This window comes from Talpa occidentalis, unplaced genomic scaffold (assembly GCF_014898055.3).
Source record: "Talpa occidentalis isolate TD23 unplaced genomic scaffold, MPIMG_talOcc4v2.1 talOcc4.7, whole genome shotgun sequence".
In the NCBI taxonomy this organism is placed as follows: Eukaryota; Metazoa; Chordata; class Mammalia; order Eulipotyphla; family Talpidae; genus Talpa; species Talpa occidentalis.
The window spans coordinates 100,282,458-100,309,486 of record NW_023605083.1 but is presented as its reverse complement, the minus strand read 5'-3'; the positions used below and the strand labels follow the sequence as shown (position 1 = coordinate 100,309,486).

At 52.3% G+C, this 27,029-nt stretch overlaps 1 protein-coding gene across 3 annotated transcripts in view; it reads right to left on the bottom strand.

Annotated features, from left to right (window-relative positions):
- The window catches only part of PEMT (phosphatidylethanolamine N-methyltransferase), a 68,834-nt gene that overhangs the window by 16,597 nt on the left and 25,208 nt on the right, over positions 1–27,029 (bottom strand). For all 3 annotated transcript variants that reach the window (XM_037492095.2, XM_037492097.1, XM_037492096.2), the window contains exon 3: positions 3,190–3,305. In XM_037492095.2, the coding sequence (XP_037347992.1) occupies positions 3,190–3,305 (116 nt within the window). The remainder of the gene's footprint in view (positions 1–3,189; positions 3,306–27,029) is intronic.

Below are 27,029 nucleotides of genomic sequence, written 5' to 3'. Positions count from 1 at the left end.
TAAGGAGAGGGTGCTGCTGGGCTGGAGGACTTCCAGGGCAGCTCACCCCCTGAGCAGCAGCAAGGGGCACACCCTGCCCCATCCAATCTGCATCCTCTCTTATAGGGGCGGGGTGTCGAAGCTCCTTGAGGAGGGGTACCTGCCTGTCATGTGAACCAGAAGTCAGGGCTACAGCATGTGCCCTCCTGGGCTGGTCAACTAGGAACACTAATACTAGGAGACCACGGTGGGCAGGACAGGCACAGCGCCCCATGTGGCCACTGCCCCCAGGGAGAACCTGGCAGGAGGAAGAGGTGGGGGAGAAGGCAGGGATTTGTTTACGCTCTGGAGCACTGGCCAGTGTTTACAGAGACCAGTGGAGCCTCCCAGTCATCTGGTGACCTCCTTCTATCAGGGGTCAGCTGGGCTCGAATGGGGCTCCCACATTCCCAGGGCAGGCTCCTTCCACTCTGCATTTAGCCTGAGTGCTCCCTGATGGCCCCCGAGCCAGGCAGGGCCTCCAGCTCCGGGGATAAGCTGGCCAGCAGGACAGACATGATCCAACTCTCCTGCGGGTCACAGTCTGAGGAAGGTGGGTCTCGAGTTAGGAGCAACAGCAGGATGAGCCTGGTGTTAAGGGCTCTGCTGGTCGCCCCACCTCTGTGCGTGCTGTAGTCGGGGAGGGCGCTCTAGGAGGCACTATGGACGCAGAACCAGCACACAAGGAGAAGCCCAAGAAGGGTGGGAAGGGGTCTGGGCGGAGGGCCTGCCATGGGGCCGGGGGAGATGATGGGGCCGAAATGGCCCTTGAAGGTAAGTAAGGAATCTAGGTGTCACTCTTCCTGAAATGGGAAGCTAAGGTGGGGGCGTTAGTAAAAGTCTAACTTTTAGACTCTGGAGGTCTAACTTTTAGACCTCTCGATTTTGTCTTTGTTCTTGGGGAACAAATCTAGTTTTAATGACTAACAACCTGTAGTATTTTCATTTATTTTTGATTTTGAAAAACAGGACCCTTCTAATAACTGTTTTGAAAGAACGCTGAGAAAGGCCCTCAGGTTTGGGATATGAGTCACTGCTCCCGCTTTCCCACTCCCCCTCTTATACGCTCCTTCTGTGGTCCCCGTGTGCCATGCAGCGTGTGGACACTGCTAGGGGTCCAGGGAGAGGAGGAGAAAGGGGTGGTCCCAGGTATAGATTGCAGAGTAGATCCACGGGTGGATTCCAGGTATGGATCCAGGCTGCGCTGCTGGACTGAGCTGGGAGGAAACAGTCAAGGATCCCTCCGAGGTAGCCGGCCAAGGGAGCGGGCAGACACTGGACCCACAGGAGAGTTAGGAGTCGGTGCTGAGATGCAGCTAGCCCCCTGGCTCCACCACACAATGAAAATGGGCTCCAGTACCCAGCCTTAAAGGAACATTGTGACTATGGGAGACCCTGGATAGGAGCCCACACCTGATGCTTGGCAGTGGCCATGACTTGGGGCACCAGCTGCCACTTGTGGACACCTGGCCTGGCCTAAAAATGGTCTGAGGGCTGTGGAGCTTGAGTCCTTTCCTGACTGTGTGCAGGTGCTAGTGATCCCAGCTCCATCAGGGTTGAGGGGTGAGATCTCTCCAGCCTTCTGCCCTTTCCACTCACTCCTGGGGGGACTCTAGGAGGTAAACTAGAACAGGGCTTGTGGAGAAGCAGACTCCCACCTGCAGTGGGGGCACCTGGGTCTCTCCACCCAGTTTTAGGCTCAGATGGGCTACTGAGTGACCCCCTGCTGACAGCAGCCTGGAATCCCCCTCCACTGTAAGAACGAGGAGCATTTCACATAGTCTAGACTTCCTGCTCCCAATAGCTCAGTCCCGGGCGGTGCGCACCAGCACTATGAATGGAGTAAATCTTTTTTCCCCTAGCCTCTGCCCAGTCTGATGCTGGCTAATCCCCTGCCCACATCAGGCTCTCTGAGTTCTAAAACTTTAAACAAATCCCAAATCATTGCTTCCTGCCAAGGCTCACTTTCCTCAGCTGTGCTATGGGACTTAAGACAGCAAGGCCGTGAGCCAAGCCCCTTGCCCCCGTGTGTAGTGCGCAAGGGCTCTCGGGAGAAGTGTCTTCATGTCATTCAATCAGGGCAGCTGCTACGGGCCCCCACCCCATGGTCAGGGCCAAGGACCTGAGACATCCACCCTGGTCTGGAGAGGAGGAAGGAGAGAACAGCAGCCTGAAGGGCCAAGAAGCAAAACTCCAGCAAAGATCCATCCAGTAGGGAGGGCTGGCTTGGGCAGGTACCTCTTAATCACACTGTCTTGATGGTGGGGAGGTGGCAAGGGTGGGTAGCAAGGGTCCTGACTCAGAGTGGAAAGCTGGGCACGCTATCCTCAGGATATGAGTATGAGGGCCAAGTCACCACCCATGCCCACCCTGGCCACGTCCCACATGCCAGAGATGGGACTCAGGCATGATGTAGGCCATGGGGAGGGCAGTGCCAAAGGAGCAGCTGCCACCGGCCCCCCAAGGGTGGCTCCCACATGCAGGTGTGGGCCACCCGAGCTCCTCATTGGTCCAAAAGAGAGATGAGGAGACTCGGGTGCCAGCTGTCATTTTTAAAAGCACTGCATGGGTTACATTCAGTGGAGCTGGTGTGCTGCCCGCTCACAGAACTGAGGTGGTGAGACAAAGCTCAGGGACAGCCATGTCTGGGGACTGGACCCCACTCTCCTCCTCAAGTCCTCACCCTCCTTCTCTCACCCTCCTTCTCTCACCTCCCTTGGGTCTGGGCAGCAGAGATCACTCCAGGATCCTGAGGGTGGTGCTTCTAGAACAAGTATGGCTGACCTGGGCTTTCTTCGATGGAAGGTAACATTTCCCAAGCCCCAAGGTGGACGAGCAGCTTGCTGACACCAGCCTGTGTCTGAGGTTCCTGCATGGCTCCCTCCATACACTGGGTGTGGGGATGTGAGCCTGAGGACCACCTAGCCTCATGCACTCCCCTGTGCCCAAGACACAGGCACTGACCCCTTCCCAAGTCACTAGGACTCCTCTGCTGACAGAAGCTGATTGCCCAGAGGAGTGAGGGGTAGCTTGCCGTGACAGGAGCCCTGAAATGCACAGTGCCCTATGTGTTTGGATAAAACGTGCCCCACATCTTAATGGACCCCAACACTGCCTGCAGTGGCTATCCCTCCACCTCAGGTGCTGTGGATATGGGTCTGGAGGACTTACCAATGCGAACGCAGAATGTTCAACAGCAAAATGGCACCACCAAGGGCATAGCAGGCCAGGTAAGGGGATCCAAAGGCCTTGCTCATCTTGCGAGTTTTGTGTTCCCATCTTGCAACCTAAACAGTGGGAAAGAGAGGAGGAGGAAACGTCAGATGTTTGTTGGGAAGAATCCAGGGCAAAGGAGGAGGTGGGGGAGCAGGTATCCAAGGTCCAAGTCTGTGTCCAAGACTCTGAAGCCCCCAATTCTGAGAAGAAGGAATTCCACACGGGAACAGCTCTATGTCTAGCACTGCAGGGATTTCCAAACATTCTCAGTCCTATCGGGACAGACAAGTTCCTTCTGGAAACAGTCTTTCAACCAAACATATCCCAAGTGCATCAAGAAGGAGCAGCAGGACCCTGATGAACTTCAGGACCTTCCTCCTGGTCTAGAGCCCCATCATACACATTCCAACACAGAGGAGGAGGGCGACCCTGCAGCCTGGGCCCAGAGCCCAACTGCACCCTGAGGGCACTCACAGGGCAGCCACTGGCAAGCCAGGAAGAGGTTATCTGAATCCTCACCCAGACTCGGCTGCCCTAGGGTTCCCCAAGGCAGACTTTTGAGCTTTTCATTTTTAGCCACAGAATATTATTTTTTTAAGCTAATTACATCTAGAATCAACCAACAACACCAACAGTGGAGCAAAGTGAACAGACAGCTCTAACAAATACCCCTCCAGCCTCTGCTGGTCTCCACAGGAACACACTGGAGACTGAGCAGGGTGGGAGGAGAGATGGGGGGAAGAGGGGCTGGAAAGGCAAGTAGGCAGCTGGGGACACAGCAGAGGAGATGAATGGGAGTCTGGCCAACTCCACTCATACACAGCCTTATAAATGGATACAGGCCTATGAATGGAGGGCTCGCAGGCCCACTCCTGTCCGTCATGCTGCAGTTCTGGGACGGCTATAAATCCCACAGGCTAGAAGGACCACTGTCTCTATTATGGCCTCAGCAATGATCTTGTCTGCAACCCCAACTGACTTCCCAAATGGACCTGCCTTTCCCAGCAATTAATCAGTTGCTGTTTAGAGTGATTAGCAGCTCCAGGTCCACCAATGATTTGGCCCCAGGCCACCGACTCTCTGACTCTCCCCTAAGGCAGAGATGTCTCCAAGCCTGTTCTCGTGGCTTAGGGCAGTAACAGGCTGGGGACGGAGGGGTACAGGCTGAAGTTTACAGGAAGGAGAGGTGAGTCAGGTGGCATCTGGGCCTTCCCCTCAATCACAACTCTGCTGTTGGCACCAGTTCTCCTGGAAGGTAAACAAGCCCTTTGTCCGGCTCTGGGTAGACGGCCTCTGTTGACCCCGTGGGAAGCTCCATCCCAGCTCAGAAAGAGGAAGGGGTGTGCCCAAAGGGCTGAAGAGAGGCAGGCAGGCTGGTGTTGGTGCTGTGAAAGCACCAGGGGGTCCCAACACCCAGTGGCACAAAGGGCCTGGGGCCTCTGACTCAAACTCCTCATGGTTACTTCATGTTCTTAAGTAACTTTTTGGAGATGAAATTCAAAGTGGTTTTTAGTTGTGCAAATGTCACCATGGTCTAATTTCAGAACATTTCCATCATCCCACATAGAAACCCCATACCATTAGCATCACTCTCCAGCCTCCTCCCAGCCCCTGGCAACCACTCACTAATCTACTCCATGGATTTGCCTCTTCTGGAAGTTTCTTATAAACAGAATCATACAGTGTGACCTTTGACTGGTTCCTTTTAAGGTTCATCCACAGTGTAGCACGTGTCAGTACTTCATTCCTTTTTATGACTGATAACATCCCACTGTAGGAAAACACTCTATTCTGTTTACTCATTCAGCAGTTGGCCATTTGGATTGTTCCCACCATTGGACTATTATGGATAATGCTGTAACGTGCGAGTGTTTGTGTAGACCCGTCTCCGTTTCTCTTGGGTGCATATCTAGGAGTGGAAGTGCTAGGTCATGCATTACCTTTTTGAAGAACTGCCAGACTTTTCCATGGTGGCTGCCCCATTTCACATCCTTGTAGCAGTGTATAAGCGCTCCAGCCCTTCCACGTCCTCATCAACACTTGTTGTTTTCCCTTTTTTTTTTTTTTTTTTTTTTATAGAGGCATGCTTTATTTATTTGTTTGCCGGTTTGTTTGTTTGTTTTGTTTATACATGCACTGGGTACAGTCAGAAGCGCGGGAGGGCGAGAGAATTCACCAGAGCCAGAGCGGGGAGCAGAGCAGGCAGAAGGACCGAAGCACACTGCTGAGGGGAGCAGCGGGCGGCAGGAGAGGTCTGCGCACCATGTGGGACCCTCCTCTGGTGGCCGGGGAGCAGCCGGGGATAGAACCGGCGCCGCAGAGGCCGCGCGCAGCTTCGCAACCCAGCGTTCAACCGCTGCGCCACCAGGGAGGCCCTGTTTTCCCTTTTTAAAGACTGATCTGGGTCTCCCCTGGTGGCGCAGGCGGTTGAGCGCAGTGCTGTGAAGTTGTCTGCAGCCTCTGCAGCGCCGGTTTGATCCCGGCCGGTCGGCGAGGGTCCCATATGGCGTGGCAGACCTCTTCTGTCTCGCCCACTGCTCCCCTCAGCAGTGAATTTCGTCAGTCTGCCTGTTCTGGTCCCTGCTCTGCCTCTGGTGAATCCTCTCACCCTCCCGCACATCTGGCCGGTACCCCGGTTCTTGTATAAATAAATAAATAAATCTTAAAAAAAAATAGACTGGCCATTCTGATGGGGGTTAAGTGGCAGGTCAGGGTGGCTTTGATTTGAATTTCCCTCTTCCCACGCCAGTTGCTGGTTTTTTTTTATCTTCTTTGGAGAGAAGTCTGCACAGGTCTTTTGCACATTTTTTATTGGACTGTCTTTTTGTTGTTGAGTTGTATGAGCTCTTTATATATTCTGGGTACAAGGTCTTTATCAGATTGATGATTTACAAATAATTTCTCCCATTCTGTCAGTTGTCTTTTCACTTTTCTCACAATGTCCTTTGATGGACAAGAGCTTTTTATGTTGTTGGACTACTCTGTCTTGCCTGTAGCATTCAACCCAATCTCCTCTCAAACCCCCCGACCTCCAAGGGCTAGGGTGTATGTATGGCATCTGGCTGAGTGTGCCTAATATTCTGAAGTTGAGATCACTGCCAGATCTGCCCTCAGGGTGCACAGCATCTACCAGGGCAATGCAGAGTTAAGGTTCTGTCTGTGTGCCCACCGCTGCCCTGGGAGCAGTGTGGCCATGTGGCCAGGCATGTCTGCACTAGATTGGGAAGGTTCCTGGGGTTGTCAGACTTCAGTACATGATGTGTGGTCTGCACAGGGTTCCTTCTGGAGAACACCCCTGAAGAAGACACAGTCACCCTCCAAGCAGCCACACCAACAGGTAAAGAGAGGCCCTTCCAGAAGAACTGCCCATCAGAAAAGACAGAAACGAGCCTTACCCAGAGGACACAGCATGGGGTCAAACATGAAACCTAGCAAAGGGAGGCTAGGGGAACACAGGGGTCAACACTGTCTGAAAACCCAGAGATTCCTAGACAGTAACAATAAGAATCACAATGACTACAGTATTTGGCATTTCACAATTTCAAGTGCTTTCACTTGAGCTTACTGAATCCTCAAAACAAGCCTGGGGTGAGGCGATTTAGCCCCTCTGGCATTTGAGAAAGCCTTAGAACTGATTGGTGGGTCACAGTCAGAAAGGAAGCAGAACAAAGGCTCCTGACCCAGTGATCCTTCTGTCCCTGGAGACTCTCTTTCCACCTTCCTCATTAGCCCAGCGTTTCTCGATCCAGCCACCTTTGTCATGCCTTGTTCCTAGTGTGCTTAAAATATAGCTTTAAGGCCACGGATATTGTTTCTACTGGTTGAAGGGATCATGCTTTCAAACAGTGTTGAAGTCTGTTAGAAACCACCACCTGCTGTCAGGTATGTCTGGGTGGGCCATGGACACCACAGATGCTACACACTGTGCAAAGGGACAGTCACCACCCACGTTATGCAGACATCGAAGAGTGCCTTCTGTCTGATTCTACTCACATGAAGCTCCAAAACAGGCAGAGCCCATCTACACAGACACAGTCAGAGCTAGGGTCTGAAGGGCCAGGGCTGTGTCGGGGAGGAGAGACAGCATAGGAGGGGCAGGAGAGGGTGTGCTAGGGAAGGTAGCGCCCTGTTCTTGATCTGGATGGTAGCTACAGGGGCAGATGCATTTGTCAAGATTCATGGAACTGTACACTTAAAATATGTGCACTTTATTACATTTATATTGCACCTCAAAAAACCTGAATTTTAAAAATCCAGTCTCTTCTGAATTCTAGGGACAGCCCTGGGAGTCTCCCCACATGGTACTCCAAGAGTCCTGGTCCCCCCTGCAAAGGGGAGTCTTTCCCCCTTTTACGAGGCCTACGTAGGCATCCAAGAACCCCAGCCCAGAGTACACGTGCCTCCCCCTAAACCCCCTGCTTCTACAGTCAAAGCACACCCTGGGGTGGCCAGGAGGGAAGCCCATTCTCTAACTAACAAGCCTGGGCTGGGGTCTCCGGACTCACGGCATGGCCGCTGCTGTGCTAGGGCCAGTGAGATGTCTTTCCACCACGGCCCTTCTGGGACCATTCTGCCACCCTCAGCCTCCCAGACAGCCCGCCCACAGCTGCCCAGGGAACACAGCAGGGAGACAAATGCACTTTCAAAGCAATCTAGTAACAAAGGCAGCAAGGCCCAAAACCAGACTGTACGGGAAAGGGAGAGGAAAAGCAGACAAGTGACTAACTACTACCTGCCCGCTGGTTGGCCGGTACCAGATCAGGCTGTTATTTCTAGACAATCAATAAATCAGCAGCCAGTGGCCCCGCTGGATCTGAGGTTAATATCCCTCCCTGCCTGGCAGCTCACCTTCCCGGCTTCGGGTGCCCAGCTGCACACTTCATCCTATTATGAGGCCGGAAGCAGGCAGCTGAGGGTGACCTCCAGGGGCTGGCCGCCAGAGCGGGTGTGGGATGACGCACATCGCCGACCTGAGGACTGCGTGCACTCGGGGCTACAGGGCACGGTTGGAGGCGGAGTGACGGTAGCTCTGCTGTCAAGTGCTCCTGGATTTGCTTCTCTTCTAGATTTCCATAATCCCAACATGGAGGGAACTCACCCAACCCTCCCCTACACTAGGCCCATCCACCTCCCAGGGTGCAGGGATAAATACATCTGCTCCAGCCTCCTCTGGGGTGGTGGAGAATGCCCAGCTCTCCCTGGAAGCCTGGCCCAAGAGCAGGCACTGCCGTCTTAACACTTCTGGGTCCCGAAGATACAGGAAGGGGCCACACAGATGGTGCTGTCCTTCGAGGGGGGCAGTCCTGCCGTCTGTCCTCGAAGGTGAGCCCCTGCAGTTTTTGATGAGGCCTACACCTCTTTCTGGCTCTTTCCTGGCTCTACTCTTGGCATGCCTAGGGGCTGCATCCTTGGACTCTCACAGATTCATAACTGGCAGCCCAAGATGTGCTTTGATCAACTGCACAGCATTTTAAAAATATTTGATCCAAAATTCAATATTCAGAGCTTTCACATTAAACGCCAGGCATCCGGTTTGCTGTGAAAAATCTGGACAATGAGACTATTGTGGGTCTTTAGGTGGATTATTTTTCCCCTTTCTCTCAGCTTCCTGATGCATAAAATGGGGCTAATACTATACACATATGTGGTACAACTGGGAGGAGAATCTGCACTACCTCGGAGAGTAGCTGTGAGGAGTCGCCACACAGAAGATGCATGGAGCATGTTGAGCTCCACAGACATTTAGGTGGTGTGGCCATGGTTGTTTTTATCTAGTGGGAGTTGTTTTTATAGGTGGAAGTTGAGAGGCATAATGGTCTGGCTGCTGGCCGACAGGGCACAGCGAAGCAGATGAAGAAAGTCTATTGCGAAGCAGCATCCCGGGAGGGAAGACAGACCCTGGCTCATACTGGACGCCAGGCCGCTCAGCTGTCAGTTCCTCCCCTCCCTGGCCAGCACCTGATGCTCACCCAATGCTGCCTCCCTCCCTCTCCATGTGCTACTCCAAGTCCACTCAGGGCCCAGCTGCAGCTACAGGAGTTCTGAATTCCTCGGCCAAGTCAGGCCCACACAATCTCAGCACAGGCCCTCAACCTGGGGACTGGGCATGTTACATGGTTCATGACCATCCCACACTGATGCAGAGGGCCAAGTAACTTTTGTGAGGAAAAGCCAGAGCTGCCATAAGCTTTTTTTTTTTTTAAAGATTTATTTATTTATTTATACAAGCACTGGGTACAGTCAGAAGCGTGGGAGGGTTAAAGAATTAATCAGAGCCAGAGTGGGGAACAGAACAGACTGACAAAATACACTATTGAGGGGAGCAGGGGGCACAGCGGGAGAGGTCTGTCGCGCCATGTGGGACCCTCGCTGGTAGCCGGGGATTGAACTGGCGCTGTAGAGGCTGTGGGCAGCTTTGCAGCCCAGCGCTCAACCGCTGCGCCACCAGGGGAGGCCCAGCTTTTTTTTTTTTTAAGATTTATTTTTTATGCATAGAAGAACTGGGGTACAGACCAGAGGTGTGGGGGTGAGAGGATCACCAGAGACACAGTGGGGAACAGAACAGGCAGACTGACTGAAATACACTGCTGAGGGGAACAACGGGCGAGTCAGGAGAGGTCTGCTGCACCATATGGGTTGCTCCCTGGCAGGCCAAGGAATTGAACTCGTGCTGCAGTGGCTGTGGGTAGCCTCACAGGTTGCATCTTAACCCCCTGCGCCAGCAGCGAGGCCCGCCATAAGCTTTTCAAAGGGACCCACAGATCCAAAGTAAGGACCACTGATATAGCCCCTCTCCTTCCTTTTGGATGATGAGGTCACTCCCCTGCCGGGCACTCCACACAGTGGCATGACCTCATGTCACACCTGGGGGGTGGTGCCATAGTGAGGTTCAAGGTCTCCTGCTTCTCCATGCTGCTTTGATCCACCCCATGTCAATGGCCATAGAGCAAGGAGAGAAGATGGGGTAGGCAGGCATATTCTCAGTGTCACCAGACACAGGGCAGGCGACAGGGCCCAGGTAGACAGGTAAGTCTCACAGGTAGACAAGATGGGTTCACATTCTGGCTCCCACACTACCTAGAACAGTTTGGATGCACAGGAGTGAAGGCAGTATTCTAACAGGGCCCATAACAATGGCGCCCACCCGGGGTCTATCAGCTGCAGACAGTCCCACCCTAGAAAAGGGCCCCTCAGGGAGCAAAGGAGGGAGATTTCTACCTGCTCCATAGGATGAGCTTGAGAATGGGTAAAAAGGCAGATGCAGGGGCATATGTGCCCTGCTGTCATGCAAAAAGTGGGTATTAACGTGTTTTTAGAAAGAAACCACAGAAGGTTAAACCAGGAACTAAGTAAAACTGTCAGGCTTTCCTGGTGGCCTAGGGGTTAAGTCTCAGGGTTATCACCACTACAGCCCACCTCAATGGCCTGAGTTCCATCCCTGGCCAAGGAGCTACCCACATGGTGCTGTAGACCTCTACTGACTCATCCGCTGCTCCCCTCAGCAGTGTATTTCAGTCAATCTTCCTGTTCCGCTCCCCACTCTGTCTCTGGTGAATCCTCTCACCCACAATCCCTCCTGTACCTCTGGCCTATACCCCAAGTCTTTTACACAATAATAAATAAAATCTTAAAAAACAAAAAAACAATCCGTCACCTACAAGTGTGGGGAGGGACAGATGCCAGACATTTATGAATGCTTTTTGTTTTGTAATGTTGACTGGAACTGTGTTTAGCAATAGCTAAAACTCCAAAAATTAAGGGGGCCTCCCTGGTGGCGCAAGGGATTAAGTCTCAGCACAATGAAACTATAAGCAGCACCAGTTCAATCCCCAGCCAGGAAGCTAACCCACATGGCGCAGCAGACCTCTCCTGTCTCGCCCACTGCTCCCCTCAGCAGTGTATTTCAGTAGATCTGCCTGTTCTGCTCCCCACTCTGTCTCTGGTGAGTCCTCTTACCCCCTGCACCTCTGGCCTATACCCCAGCTCTTGAATGCATAAATAAATAAAAATAGATCTTAAAAAAAAAACTAGATAAAAGAAGGGGAAAATAAAATCCATGTAATTAAAAGAAAGTTTAGGGTAGAAATCAACAGAAAGCAGATAAACAAAAGTGAAAAATCAGCGAAACCAAGGGATGGTTCCCTGCCTGAGAATATGAATAAAACTTCTTACCCATACTAATCAAGGGGGAAAAGACATTAGGAATGAAAGAGATGATATTCCTACAGATTTTGTTGATGTTAAAGGGATACATAAACAAAGTACACAAACAAGTTTATTCCAGTAAATTTGATAGCTTAGGAAAGAGATATATTCCTTGAAAGAATGATTAAGATGTCATTTCTCCCCTGACTGGTCTACAGATTGAACACAAACAAAATCCCAACAAAGTTTCTTTGTTACTTGGTAAATTGACAAACTGATTCTCTTAATGCATATAGAAATGCAAAAGACTTAGACGGCCCAAACTCTGAAAAAACAAACAAACCAACAAATTTGGGCTTGCACAACCAGATCGTCAGCTGTTTTATAAAGCAGCAGTCATCAGGACCACGTGGTACTAATATAGAGAGAACTAAGTCTAGAAATAAACCACATATGTAAGGACAACTGACTGTGAAAAAGTGCAAAGGCAATTCGGTGGGTTTTTTCAACAAATGGCACTGGACATCATCTGCCAAAAAGTGAACTTCAATCTATAACCCAAACCAAAACGAACTCAAAATGGATTATATTGCAAGATCTAAACATAAAACTTGGAGCTATAAAACTCTTAGAGGAAAACATGTTAGAAAATCTTACTGACCTTGAGTTATGCAATGATTCCTTAGATACATAGTGAAAAGCATGATTCATGAAAAGAAAAAAAATGGATTAATTGAACCGTGGGACTCAGGTCCTTATCTGAGGGTCACACCCTTTCCTGGGTTTCTGTGGATAGTGTCTGCTGAATAACTGGGGTGACTGTGGTTCCAGTAATTCTGTCACTCTGTTCCCATGTGACCGACCGTGGCCTCTAGAACACAATCTCCTCATCTGTGGAGTGAAGGCTCTGTAGGAAAAACAACCCTGGATCTCAGGATGGCAGCTAATGCTGACACGGGGCTTAAGTCTCCCAACAACCCCCTGGGGGCGTGCAGCTGGATGCCTGCTTCAGAGGACATGATGAGGACACACAGGGAGTATGTGGACCCACAGGGTGTGAGTCGGGCTACGATACCAGTGTGGAGTGGCCTGAAATACCCAGCATCCTCCCCTCTGCCTGCAGTTCACACCACCCTCTCCCTGCCCAGGAACCTTCTGGGCTTCTCATGCCCCATTAAGATGCCCCCTCAAGAGGGCCTCAGCAGCATCTGCACTCAGGCAGCAAAAGCCACCCAAATCTTGCAGTAGACTCTGACTGCTGGAGTGTGGGGCCCTCTCAGGAGCGAAGAGGGGCAGCTTGAAAGACAAACCCAAATGCCACCTTTGTGGCCCCCTCTCCCCTCACAGGTTCCAAATAAGGGCAGAGTGGAAGGAAAGATAAGATGGAGCAGGAGAAAGAGAAAGGGAGCCCAGGTTACTCTCAGCTCCTACAGGCTCTGCCCGTGAGGGAGGCAGACAAGACTTCTGCTGGGCCCCAGCCCTGGACCAGGTCGGGTGGGCAGGCCTGACCACCTGGGTTCAAATCCTGGTCCTGCATGAGGGATTCACCTCCACTGAACTTTGGAAGGGAATTTGGGATGTGGGCAAGGCCTGGTTCGGGTCCCTCCTGCCACCCAGCCTACCAGGGGCCAGGGAATATTTTGTTGACTCAGGAGGTGGTCACATACCTATGACTTGGATGGGACCTTGTCCTGGTACCCAACCTGCCATCTCAAGAGGGTCTGGAAAGAGACAGTGCCCTCGGCAGGAGTTGGCTAGGCTGCAAAGACCCATTGCGAGTAACCTCCTGTCTCCCTGTCTGAGAGGGGACCAGTGCAGAGCTGGGGTCCCGCGCTGTTAGAGGAGGGGTGCTTATAGACACACCATCTGTCCCCACCTTCACAGGAAGCCAGAAAGTTCACCACGAGAAAGGCCTAGAACTCTGTCACTCACTCCATTTGCTATATGGCTTCTCCTAGGAGGGTTACAACATGGCCTGAGAGTCCCAAGCATGTTACATATCTCAATGCCACAGTCATCACTTAAGTGGACCAAATATCTATTTTTAAATTTTACTAACAAGGAACCCTAAAAGGAAAGGGAGAGGTAATTGCTTTATCAAAAGATTTGCTCTGAGATTCATCTGCATGTGTGGACTTTCCTACCGTGCTGATACTGTTTGATTTTTGCTCAGCTTTTTAGGATTCACTTTTTATTTATTTTAAATAAAACAAGGTCTACCTGTACAAAAACCACTGGAAAAATAGCCAAGGAGAGTGTGGCTCTTCAAATATTACCAAATATAGAGCAAAATCAGGTCTGCATTCTTTGGTCAATATTTACATGGACTTCAGCCGGCCTCAGAAAGGAAATTTGAAAGCAGTACATGGCCAGAGAGTTGTCTGGATACGCTGGTTTCGATAAGAAGCATCACAGGCGGGACCAGTGTGGGACACCCCATCAATTTCATCATAGTATTTAGCATGTACTATCAGCCAGCTTTTTTTTTTTTTTTTCTGAAAAAAAAAAAAAATTTATAAGGGGGGGGCTTTAAAAAAATTTAGGTCAGGTTTATTGTAGTAAAAATAAAATCCTCACACAATAGAAATGTTTTGTTTTTAGTGTAGAGTCCTGTGAGTTTTAAAACATATAGCCATGCAAGCCACCTCTGCCACCCTGAGAAATCGCCACGATCCTTTATAGCTGGACCCTGGCACCCTGACCTGCTTTCTGTCCCCTCCTTTTTGGCTTTTCCAGTATGTCACACACATGGACAGGGAGTGGCATGAATTGGCAATGTGCTCCTTCTGTGGCTGTGCGGGAGGAAGCCATGCTGGGGTGGACTTCGAGGCTAGCGGAGCCAAGCCCGGCTCAGGGACACTTGACTGTCACAGGACTCTGCCACTAATAAAGCCCTACAGACAGCAGCTCACAGGGTTTTGTGAGCACATGTGTTTGCACTACTCCTGAGGCCTGCTGGGCAAGTGTCCGTTCAGTGGTCTGAGATGGCTGAGGTCTCGGCCCAGGGACTCCACCCCTTCTCTCTGCCAGAGCGCCTATTCTCCATCCCCACCCACTGCCTGGGGATCCTCCACGAGGGTGGCAGGAAAGACTGACCAGGTCAGTGGCAGGGATGATGGCCACCACACCCCCACAGCCCAGGGGTAGGGGAGGGACATGCCTAAATGTCAGGCAATGCAGAGCAGTGGCACAAGTAGGCAGCAAGCAAAGGCCTGGGCTGAGAGGACAGAGACCCCTTTGTGGAAGAGAATCCTAGCTGAGATTTGCAAGCAGAGAAAGGAAAGGGGTAACAACACACCCAGACCTGACCTGTGGACAGAAAGGGCATTAGTGGTGCAGGCAGGGAGCCTCGGGGGCTCACTTGAGGTGGGGAAGAAGGAAGACCCAGTCCTGAACCCCTCAGTGCCAGCCCTCTTTCCAACCTCAACTCCACATCCCCAGACTGCCCACTGTCTAGGGAGCAGGGACCCGCACAGAGCACCTATGGTATCTTGCAGTACAGCCAGTGACTGTCACCCACAGAGCTGGACAAGCCAGGACAGGCTGTTTGCCTACGTGCATGATGCCCCTGGGACTGTCAGGTGTCAGCACCAGGGGTGGGTGGGCTTACATCCCTACAGACTTGGTCCCCGGCTCCAGCAGGCAGGGCAGCAGTAGTATCTGCCAAAGAGGACACTCACTGGGCTTGAGAAGTCAGCCCTAGACCCAAGGCTGTGGTAGGCAAAAAGCAGAAGCTAGCAAGCATTTCTCTAGGCCTCCAGGGGTAAGTATTTCCAAGTCCATGTCCCAGACAAGCCATCTGAAGTTTAGAGAGGGGAAGGAACCTGCCCGAGATCACAGCAGCAGGGCAGTCAACTACAGCTGCAGAGTGGCTTCACGAGGCCCTGCCCAGGAGAAACAGGCCGCTGGTCCTGGCTCCAAGGTCAACCACGTGGGTCCAGCCCCCAGACACCCACCTGCCCTGTGCTGGCTCCAAGAAGGTCTTTTGGGGCCAAAGAAGCCATTAGTGAATATTAGAATATAAGTGCCTGAGTCAGAAGGACAAAGTTAATCTTGTTATTCTTTAAGGCAAGCGCTGTGCTGAGGAAAGCGGTTTGCCTAATTGAGCTCCCTCACAGTTAATCCAGGAAAAAGGGGCCAAGTCTCCATGGACTGGTGTGACATAGCCAGCAGGACCCTGGCTTGGGACAGAGAAAGGCCGCTCAGGTGACCCCAGATGAGCTCAATCACCTTTCCACAGCCTCTAGATTACCTTCTGGCCTCACCCCAGTGCCACCTCCAATAACCCACCTAGCTAATGCTTTCGTGCACTCAGGGCGCCAAGGAGCTGGGCCAGGCCTATCTCTTGGGAGATCACTGTCCTTCTAGAGAGCAAGGTGAACCACAGCAAGGACACAACAGGTCAAAAGCAGGGTGTCTTGGGCCTCCCCCGGTGGCACAGACGGTTGAGCACAGCGCTGTGAAGCTGTCCATAGCCTCTGCAGTGCCGGTTGGATCCTGGCCGGCGAGGGTCCCACATGGCGTAGGCAGACCTCTCCTGTCCCGCCCGCTGCTCCCCTCAGCAGTGTATTTCAGTCAGTCTGCCTGTTCTGTTCCCCGCTCTGTCTCTGGTGAATCCTCTCACCCTCCTGAGCATCTGGCCTGTACCCCGGTTCTTGTATAAATAAATAAATAAAATATAAAAAAAAGAAAAAAAAAGCAGGGTGTCTCTATGTTTTGGTGGGATTGTTCACAAAGGACGAGAGTGTGAACCTTTTGACCACAATACCCTCCAATTCCTGGCATCTGTCATCTCTCGGATTTCTGAGGTGGTTTCACAGCCACTGCCAGTGGGACCCCTCAGCAGGGCCTTGGAGGTGGCAGGCACTGAGTGTGAGCTAAGGCCAAGTGAGGCAGACCAAGTGATGCACCCCATGGAGTATCATTGGGGTGCCCACGGCAGTGGAGGGATAACCCCCGGAAGCTCTGCCCAAGATGTGGCTGCCCTCTGATGCAGTTGCTGAAGGCAGGCTATGCCCCTTAGGCCCAGGTCCCTCATCTCAGAGCATTTCTTATCAAGAAGTCCCTTCAAGGGCTAGATCTAGCTCATGCCTTTTTTACCTTCTGAGTTTAACTATGCTCATGATTTGCTGGAGGTGACCCTAGTGACCTCCATTTACTTGTAACAACATGAAACTTTGCCAGCACAGAGGAAAGAGCACAAAGATTGAGCTCCCCATTCTGAGGAGTCTCAGTAACTCTGCCTTATATTAACAGAAGCCTTAAGGCTGCTTAAGGGAAAGGCTTAGAGGCCAGGGAGGCTGGAGGGAAGCACTGGGTAGGAGTCAGGAAGGCTGAGCACATACTGTGTGCACACACTGCTTAACATGCCGGAAGAGGTCAGATTTTACTGGGGTATGGTCTGGCAAGGGACAGGAGGACAAGCAAGCCAGCCAGGCCACTGTTTGCCAGTCAGGAAGCTGAGTGGCCCTGTAGGGTAGGAATGCCCTGTTGAGTTGATGAGGGCCTGGGACCAGATCAGGCCCACTTAGGAAAGGTCAAGAATGGCCATATCCTGTCATTTCCCTTGACTTTCCCAAAATGTATTTCTAGATTCCCTTAGGGATCTAAGGGACTCACAGGAGGTGTCAGTGTGTGACTCAGACTACCTGCTTCTGTGCTGGGCCCCATCTTCATGCGGGATCAAGTTCCTGTCCAGTGCGGGATGCTGTTGGGACCCATGCCTGCGTGAAGAAGCCGGGGGAGTGGCCCATCGGCTGTCTGTTCTGGGAGCTGCAGAATGTCAGAGCTGATGGGACATAACCCACATCCCTGTCCTTTACACATGAGGAGACCAAGGTTGTGGTGGGTCCTAGTGAATGGGGAGAACCATCTAGAAGGAGGATGGTCCCTGGAGTTGAGTGGTTAGAAACAAAGGTGCTGGGTTCAAGGCCAGACTTCCACTTTGCAGCTGCTTTCCAGCTTTGTGTGAATCATTTAACCTCTCTGGCCTCTATTCTCTTGTGTGTAAAATGAAGTGCCTCCCTCATGGGAAGTCACACAGACTCTGAGGGGCAGAGACCCCAGGGATTGAGTCCAGCCTGCAACATCACAGTGCAGCCCTTGAGAGCCTGCTGTTCACAACATTCTGAGGGACCCCACTTATCCCCGCTAGTCACCCTTGAAAGACCTAACACAGACCACCACCGTGAGCCTCACACCACCTCTGCACCCCACCACTCACCTCACACCTGGTTTGCCCCCAGTGAACCTCAGGTCTCCAACATATTCCTTGACTCTCTTGCCACCTGAGGAGCTGTCCCCTTTACCTGCCGGCATCATACCCTGATCTTGGCCATGCTGAAGACCCTCTTATGGCTGCCATCCCTGGAGAGGCCAAATCTCAAGAGCCAGTTCCACGGGCCTGTGGGCAGTCCTATCTGTTTGGTGTCCTGAGCCTTGGCCTCCTCTCCTCAGGCAAGACAGATTTGATAGCAGGGCCTAGACCGTTCCTCCTGGGTAGGAGAGGAGTAGCACACATATCCAATGATTCATTCAGTCATTCCTTTCCAGAACAAATCTTACTCTTGCCTGTTTCTAAACTTTCACTCAGAATGTTCTCTTGTGCTGATGAAGGTATGCTGAGGTAGGACATGTCCTTAGTTTTTGAGATGCTACAACGATGGTCAAAAGGGAAAATGTCATGGTGTTCATGACTTCAGCAAATACAGCAGGATGTTCTGGAATGTAGGTATTGGTTGTGGGAGATTTCTTCTCTTGCACTCTTGAAATTTGTCAACTAAAAACAAGTTCCCCTCTGCCTGAGAAAGCTACTCCTCTCAGGCCCATCTCTTTGCTCTGCCCTCTCTAGGCCCCTGGGCCACATGCCTGTGCCTAGTACCTTCTGCCCATGGGTGTTTTCTGACCCGAACTCACCTCCTCAGCGGCCTATGAACACCAAGGAGAGAGCGCCACACCTCGTTCCTCTTCACACTTCCCTGGGGTCCTGCACTGGCTAATCCTGATGTGCTAAGTGCTCATAACCAGTGCCACTTGTACATCTGGGCTCCCCTGGGTGAAGCCATCACTCACTGGGGAAGAAAGAAAATGACAGCATTGGGGAGAAGAGTGTGCCGCAGCCCAGGTGTGAGCAAGAACCTGCCAGACACCACTGCCACCCCCCAAGCCAGCCCTCAGTCTACCAGGCACACATGCAAATGACCCGGGCTCTGTCCTAGGGACAGCAAGATGCTCCACTTGCTGGCACAGGCTTCAGGCTGGTCCAGCCTCATGTGGTCAGGCCAGGGGAGCATGGACACGACAGGATTTAAGCAACCCAAACACTTCTGACATCTGCAAATTCTGCCAAGGATACAAAATAACAAGACAAGGAGATGGTGTTCACAGGGCTCTGAGCGGCAGCAGAGCAGCCACATCACCCGCTTTCTGTTCAGTTCACCAGGCCTCCAGCTCCCAGATACAGCGCCAAGATGCTCTGAAGCCAACCTGCACCCAGTCCCAGGGGAGTCCCACGATCTCATGGGGAGAGGAGGTGTCCTCAGCTGCATGTGTCACTGTTGAGGATGGGGCGGGGGGATGCTTTGGGTGTAAGAGGGAGGAGTGGTTCCCACTCCAGGGGCTGGGCTGACCTGGCCTGTGGCCAAGGGGCAGGGTAGGCCCTTGGTGGCCTAGCAGAGCTCACAACCTAGAGGCAGGCCACAATTAGTTCCCAATAATTGCCAAGCTTACATGCCAAGGAAGGCGCCTCATTATCCTCACAGCTGCCGGCAAAGCTGAGTTGGGATTATTTCATTTGCCGCATGCTGACCCAGGCCTCTGCCCACTGGGCTTAGTTTTCTTTCCTCTTCTTTTAAAGGACAGAAGAGATGTGGCCAGGGGACTGAGTCTCTGCATGAGTCTAAGTGACCTGCAGGATGGGGAGGGCTTTGCCTGAAGAGGCTCAGGGAGCCCGTACCGCTCAAGGGCTGAGCAGAGAGCCACTCTCGCCTCCGAGTGTGCTCTCCAGCAGGCATGGCTCTTCTTCGGGCACCTAATGTTCCCTATTAGCAGCTCCACTGTCAATGCAGGCAGCGATTCAGAGACTCAGGATAATTAATTCAACAGCAAGTAATTCAGCAGACAAGGAGCCCCGTGATGCTATTTCACACCTGCCGAGGCCAAGTGAAATATTTACTACCAGCCAGACTCAACTGCAAGCAAATCCAGGCTTAAGCATCGCACTGCACGTCAGCTATTTGGGCAGTGGTGGGGTCTCTGCCCAGTGCCAGGCACTGCCCTCAGGAGGCTTCAGTGGTGGGTTGGATGGACTAGATGTGACTGCCAAAGAACAGATGCTGGAAGAAGGAATAACTTGGGTTGGGGGTGTTAAGAAGGCCTCTGTCCGGGTGACTTTCACACCAAGGCCTAAGGGAAGAAATGGAGATGCTACATAGAACACAGAAAGGCCCTCAGGGCAGAAGCGCAGGGCATGCAAAAGTCCTTCAGCTACCCAGACAGACATGTTTCCCACCTGTCCCAGTCTCCTGCCCTCCTCACAGGGCAGTAGGCTTGCCTGGACAACCTGGGACCTCCAGTGTCTGGGTTCTAGAAGGGAGAAGAAGGGTTTCTCCAGCTTGGTGTACAGTAAAATGAGGTATCTTACAGGAGAGAAGCCAGAAACTCTACAAAGGCTCACCAAGTCACTACAGTTGGCGACTGAGCTGTGGCAGATAGTTCCAAACACCATGTCAAGGGACAATGGATGTGGGGGATGGAGAAGGCAGAACAAAGGAGCTGAGAAAAAAGAAGATGTGGTCAAATCAGAAACACAACAAACCAGCTTAGCCAAAGAAAGGCACAGAAAGTGGTTTTATTCTACTCAGCCACCACTACCTGCTCTCAATTCCCCTGGGCCTCACAAGCACCACAAGGGGGCTACTGTCAGAACCTCCAGTCCATAGATGGAAGACTCAGAGTTGGCTGAGTTGTGTACACCAGGCCTTCTGCAGGTGTGGCCCTGAAAACACTGTCCAGCCCCTGGGAAGAGCCAGCCAAATGTGAGACCAAATGCACACCTGAATCGTGCAGGCGATAGGTGGAGGCAGGTCTTGAAGACAGGAGGGAAGCCCATTAGGCTACAAGATGCAGAAGCAGCATGGGTCATACATGGGCCCAAACTCAGGGCCATCTCTCTGGACACCAGGCTGACCAGACCAGGGCTCCTCAGCAGGCTCACTGACTGGGCTGTGGGACCAAACCTCAGCGGTGACAAGCAGCCATGGCATTTGAAATATTTTCTTCTGGAATACTTTTAGATGTCCAGAAAAGTTGTAAAGACAGCACAGGGAGCCCCTGTGCACCTCTGGCCAGCTCTGCTGAGGCTGTCACCTGCTGTACCAATAGTCCACTGGATACAACCACAGCCAAGACCATCTGTCCATTCCTTGGGCAAAAACTAGGGTTTTTCTGCTGGGATGAGGACTTTCCAGCCCAGCAGATGGGAGGGAGGCATGTGCTCATCAGGGACAAATGGCCACACTGTACCACACCCTTCCAGAGGCTGAGGTGAAGAGGGTGTGCTGGGCGGGGAGGTGGCCACTGGGAGGCAGGGAGGCACAGAACCCCTGCAGGGAGGAACAGAAAAAAAGCAGCATCCTGATGAAACCCAATCCCCTTCACAGAGTGGTGTGACTGTCCTGAAAAGGCCGAAGGGACAGCACACAGCCCGAAGGGACAGCACACAGGCATGAGGACACTCTCTCCTTGCTCAGTACACTTTGGGCTCAAAATGTGGTGTTCTGTGTTCGGCAAGTCCTGCCAGAACACTTACATGACTCCTGAGGACAGAGACACTTATGGTTCTGTCATCCACAGGGAGGGACTCTTCAGAACAACACAGTCTCTGCCTATTTCCAGCACCACCACAGGGCAGGCTCCCTGGGGACCATCTTGCACAGCTTCCCCTTGCTGGTGATCAAGTTGAGTCTAAGCAGGAGCTCCTTTTGACTTGCAGATGCACAGCAGGACAGCATCAGGGACTCCTGGGCTCTCAGGATCAAGGACCACATGTGCACACCACATCAGGAGAGCTTCCTTGGGGACATGGGGTCGCCCCTCCCTGCCCATCTCCGGCACAGCCACATCCACACCTGTTTCAGGGCCAAGCACAGATACGAGCTATGCCTGAGTGTGCAAAGAAGCAATCTAAGGGTTTTACTTCAGCACGGTCTATAGAGCAAAAGTGAAACAAACTGTCTACCTCTGAGAGAACAGTGAATAAATGACAGGGCAGCCACAAAATGGAATACTCTGCCAGGACTGAAAATAATAAAGACCTGTGGCTGCCAAAGTGGGGCCTCTCCAAAACCCCTCCAAGAGCTGCTTAAAGGGTTAATTAGAACAGGGTCCAGCCAGTAGGAACTGCAGGTTCATTAAATTTCCTATTCTTGCTCTAGCATCAGCTTCCTCTGCTTTGATCAGGGCAAAGCAGGACATCAGGGGCTGCCATCCATGTTGGAGTCTCTGTGCAGAGATAAGCCTCCATGCAAAACGGCATCTCAGGAAGGGTCCCTCAGAAACTGGTAGGGGGGTGCAGGAGAAGGGGTTCAGGGATATCTATTTGCTATCTGCCTGTTTGGAATTTCCTCATGCACCTTACAGGCATGCTTCATTTGATTGTGTTTCACAGACACTGCATTTATAACAACCCTGAACTGAGCTAGTCTGTCAACGCCATTTTCTCCAATAGCATGTGTTCACTTAGTGTCTCTGTGTCGCATTTAATTAAGGCATGAATTTTTTTTAGGCACAGTGCAATTGCGTACCTAATAGACTACAGTGTAGTGTAAACATACCTTTAACATGCACTGGGAAAACAAAAACATCCTTTTATTGCAGTGTTCTGCAACCAAACCCACAATATCTCCAAGGCATGCCTACATATATTACCTACTTTAACATTTAGATCTTAAACATAATAATTGCAGAGACAAATTAACCCTGTCCCCAGGCACATGGGGCAGATGGCTGCATCAGGCAAGCAGGGGCCCAGGTAAGCAGAAACTGATCATTGATCTTCAAGGCCTGCCATGTGAAGGAGGTACTATATAGCATCAGCCTCCACCCTTGCCTGTCCATACCAAGCAAGGGCTGGTGTGGGGTGGGCCATTCCTAATGCAAGCTGCGTGGCTTTAACTGGGAGATGGGCCAGGCATACTAAAGGCAGTGAGAGCCGACTGGAATAGAGTCCTGGGAAGAGTAGAGTCTGGGGCACTGAGAGCAGTGACAAGGGGGGGGGGGCTACAACTTAGCAGCCACGCCATCCCCATGGGGTCCCACTAGCCTGTCTGTGCTACTGAGAGGCTACATGTGACTTTAGAAAGAACGTATGCACACTTGAAAAAGAAGATGAAACAAAAATAACTTAGGGCATTTAAAGTTTCGATGAAAACTGGAAAATTCTCTGACGTAAAATGAATTCCTCTCGGAAGGTGCCAGATAAACAGTTGTCTCATCTGATGGTTACTCGCTACATGTGTTTTGGCTTCTCACCCAAACAAGGGAGGTCACTGCCTGCAGGTGAAGCACTGCTCCATGTGAGAGGAAGCTCGGCAGCTCATTGCAGCCAGGGTCCACGGTGCCCAGATGTGGAAGGGCTGCTGGGGTGCCACCAAGGCCCCACAGGCAGGCAGACATGGAGCAACGGCATCCAGCCCGTGATGTCTCCTTTTCCCCACTGGAAATGTGCCAGCTTTGCATTAACAAAGGTCATGGACAGCCTGTAGTTTCTCTCTTCTTTCTTTTTCTTCTTTTTAATTATCCTGCTGCTGTTTTGACATGGAGACCCAAGGTCTAAAATTAGACCACTGGATCTCACACCTGACTTTGTAAGCTCCCGGGGAAGGGCTGTCAGTGCTAACCGTTGCAGGTGTCAAATCCTCGCTCAGGGAACAGTGTCTTCTGAACACATTGCTCTGGTCTCCTGGGCTGAGGACCGCCTGTCCCTCTGTAGCTTGGGGATTCACTGAAGGTCACACAATTGGGAGGCTGCAGGGTCCCAAGACCCCACTCACCATTTCCAGAAACCCCAATCTCAACCCATTCTTCATAGAAACAAGTGTGCAGGATCCTGTTCAAGCAAGAAGGCACCTGATGGGTGACCGTGGGATCAAGGGTTCTGGGCCCCAGCAGCTGACCTCCATGTAGGCCGCGGCTCAGATGTGAGGCCAGAGAACAGGGCCAGGGCTCTAACAGCTCCCCCAGAAAGGAACACCCTTGAATTCCCCTCTGCCTACCTACCACTTGGCAGTCAGAGTAGGGAAGTCCCCGAGGTCACTGTCTAGCTGCAGGAATGTTCCAACTTGTAAGTATCTCTGTTTTCTCACTTGTAAGTATCCCTGTTTCCAGTTGAAGCCCATGTAGGAGAAAGAGGCGCACTAGTGTACCCCACACACTACAAACCCAGCTCCATTTGGGTTTTGTTTCAAGAGACCCTTCGAATGAAATCATGCCCCTGGCTCCCTCACCCTCTGGAGCATCTTATATTCTGCTCCTAGGCAGGGAAGCACCCTGGCTCCTGCTCATCCCATCACTGGGTGTGGCTTCCTCCCACAAGAACCACCTCCAGAGCCTTCCTTCACCGTGAGTAACTCAGCAAAGCAAGGCCTCACGACTCCCTCCACTTCATATATCTATTCGGGAAGTCTTACAAAATCTAGAAACTTCTGTGGGTAACTCCACTTGGTTCCCCTTTATTTCTCTTACCTATCATGAAAGATACTACAGCCCAGCTGTAATGGGATGAGGAGAGTTGTTTCCTCCCCTCCCCCACCCAGCACACACCCGCCAAGGCTGTAAGCTACTCCAGACTAGATGGTCAGAGGCGTCTGTGGAGGGTGCACTTGACCAGCAACCTCCAAGGTGGGCAGAGGCCAAGCTCAGGGGGCCTTGCTGCAGGATCTGGGGAGCCAACAGCAGCCCTTCTCTTTACAACACAGCCTTTGCAGAGGTGTTGGGCCTTTGATATAAGTAGATAACCTAAGAAGATCTGGACCCCTTCACCTCTGCCATCAGTGATGGGGTGAGATCGGGTCTCAGTCGTTCAATGAAAGGACCTAAAGCTATTACATGCACATGTCTACACATCTCCCCATCCTCTTTAGAACCAACTGTCCTGGGCTCCAGAGGTACACACAAAACCCAACCACCGAGAGCGTGGCTGATGTGCAGGAACATGTTCTGGCACTCGCTCTCCCAGCAAGGACAGGGGTGCTAGCCCCCCACCACCGCCACGTTCAAGCCAGGAAAACAGGCTGTGTGGGCCCTTTCTTTTGCAGGATTGTGTTACTACCAACTGGTGCAATTTCAGCAGCTTTTTAAAAAGAACCAAGAGCAAAAAGTGAAAGGGGGGCAACTATCAATGGCCTTTGTAGAGAGTGCATGTCTATGCCGTCTCAGAATGGGGCTCCAGAGAGGCCCACGTCTGCATGCTCACTAATGGACACCACCATAAAACCTGCACAGGAGCCAACTACGGAATCTTTACAAGGGCCCCACAGCGGGGACGCTCACTGTGCCACTTCAGAGGAGGAAACTGAGGCATAAGTCACTTGCTGGTAGGTAACAGAAATGGAATCCACAGTGTACTCTCACCATCTCTCCAAGAAGAAGGTGACATCAAGAGAGAGAAGGCGGAATTGGGAACAGACATGAGGCTGGGATATGTGCTGGGGGCTGGCACCGGAGCATACTTTATCCTGCCCCAGAGGAAGCCAATCTCATCGGAACCCATCAAACTCCTCCAGTGCCACACGTGTTCTTTCATGGCCTCCCCTGCATGGAGCCAAACCTCTGACTGCCCACTGAGCCCCACTGCCTGGCGCTGGCTCTCTCTGCAACCTTGGTTTCTTTGTTCTGCGCTTCATTATACAAGGACAGGAGGAAGAACAGCGGGAAGGAGAAATGAAAGAGGCATTAGGTTGGGCTGCTGATGCAACGCTGAAGCCGAGGCCACCAAGAGTCATTTCCTGGCTTATTCTGGTATGAAAGGTGGTGACAGGGAGGCTCTAGTAGGTCACAGCTGACTGCGGGCCCGCGGCAGGCTCCCAAGTGGGCTTCCTATTTGCCTCTACCCCTCTCAGTTCCCAGAGCCATGCCTGGCATGGGGCAAGTGCCCCAGAAATGTTTGCTGAATCAATCAAGACCTGAAGTGGTGGGAGGGCCTGCGAATGGGGTGGGCTAGTGGTGAACTTGCAGGATCTGGGGGGCATGACAGGCATGCTCCCAAGTCTAGGCAGAGGCAGACGTCTGGGACCTGCAGGTCCCTCAGGCCCAGGATCTGGGGAAGCAGTGGCATCCTAGGGCACCCAGTGGGGCTTCAAGCCAGCCCTGCCCTTCCTGAAGGTTTCCCGAGGGGAAAGGGACTATTTCACGGAAGAGAAAACTAAAGCTCTGAGAGGCTAAGTAGCCCGCCTGGGGCAGGCAGGGCCGGGATCGGAGCCCATGCAGCCATAAGTAGAGAGGGAAGGAAACCATCTTAACTAGGGAGCAGTTCAGTGCCCGGCTTGAAATGGGTCTTTGCGCCTTTATGCAACAGCAGGTACTTGGAGGTCCCGAAAGGCCAGTGGGGCCGGGATGTAGGGTAGGGAGGCAGCAGAGCGGCATTGAGAGTACTGGGGCCCTGGGTGTAGGTGAGCATCTGGGGCTGCTGGTGAGTCATGGTTGGAATGTCCAGGAAACTCACAGGAGTGAGTAAACAGCTCACGGAGCCAGTGAACAGCTGGGCTGCGTGGGGGCAGAGAAGGTGGCTGTGCTGTCCACCTCCTCCAGTTTAACAGGGAAACCAATGTTCAGGATTTACAAAATGGCCTGCCCCCACTGCTGGTCAGTGTGTAAGTGGGCTGAGGCACACTGTGAGGGTCCCTGCCACCTGCTTCTTTCTTGGATGGGGTGAAGCACCTCCGGATCCTGGATGCTGGAATGTCAAGGAGGACAAAGCCTCTGACTCACCTGGGGTCTCACTAGGTCCACCAAGACCCACTTGGCCAACCACAGCAAAGACACGGCCTGACCTGGCCAGATGTTCCCAAGAGGTCGGGGTTGAGACCTGTTGTTTGACAGACACCCCCCACCCTCCCACCCACACAGTGATTGCTATCTGTGTATCTGGCAAGGTTCAACAGGAGATGCTGGGTGCCTCAGGAGGACATGGGGGACAGGGAGACATCCTGTGCAGGCTGATGGATTTGAGGACACCTGGATCTACCCAGTCTTCAGAAGAGGTGTTCCCTCCATGTAACCGGCATCATGCTGCCCCATGTGCAGCCCCGCCCACAGGAAGTCCGCATGCAGTCATACTATTGACACAGGCGCAGGGAGCAGTAGCCAATAAGTTAGGCTATGGAGAAGTCAGTGGAGGATGCACACTAGCACCCCAGGCTCCAGGGGAAGGGAGCTGTGGGGCCAGAACCCCCACAGGTGCTCTGAGGGCCTCTACCTACAATCAGAGACCCAGCTTTCCACCCCATCTGAGTCAGACCACACTACCACTTACAGTTGTGTTTGTACCAGGTCAGGCCTTCAGAGGGAGGTAACTCCCAGGAGCAGGAGCCCCAGCTGCCAGGCCCAACTCTGCTCAGCTGTGTAACCCAGGTAGGTCAAGCAACCTCTCTGGT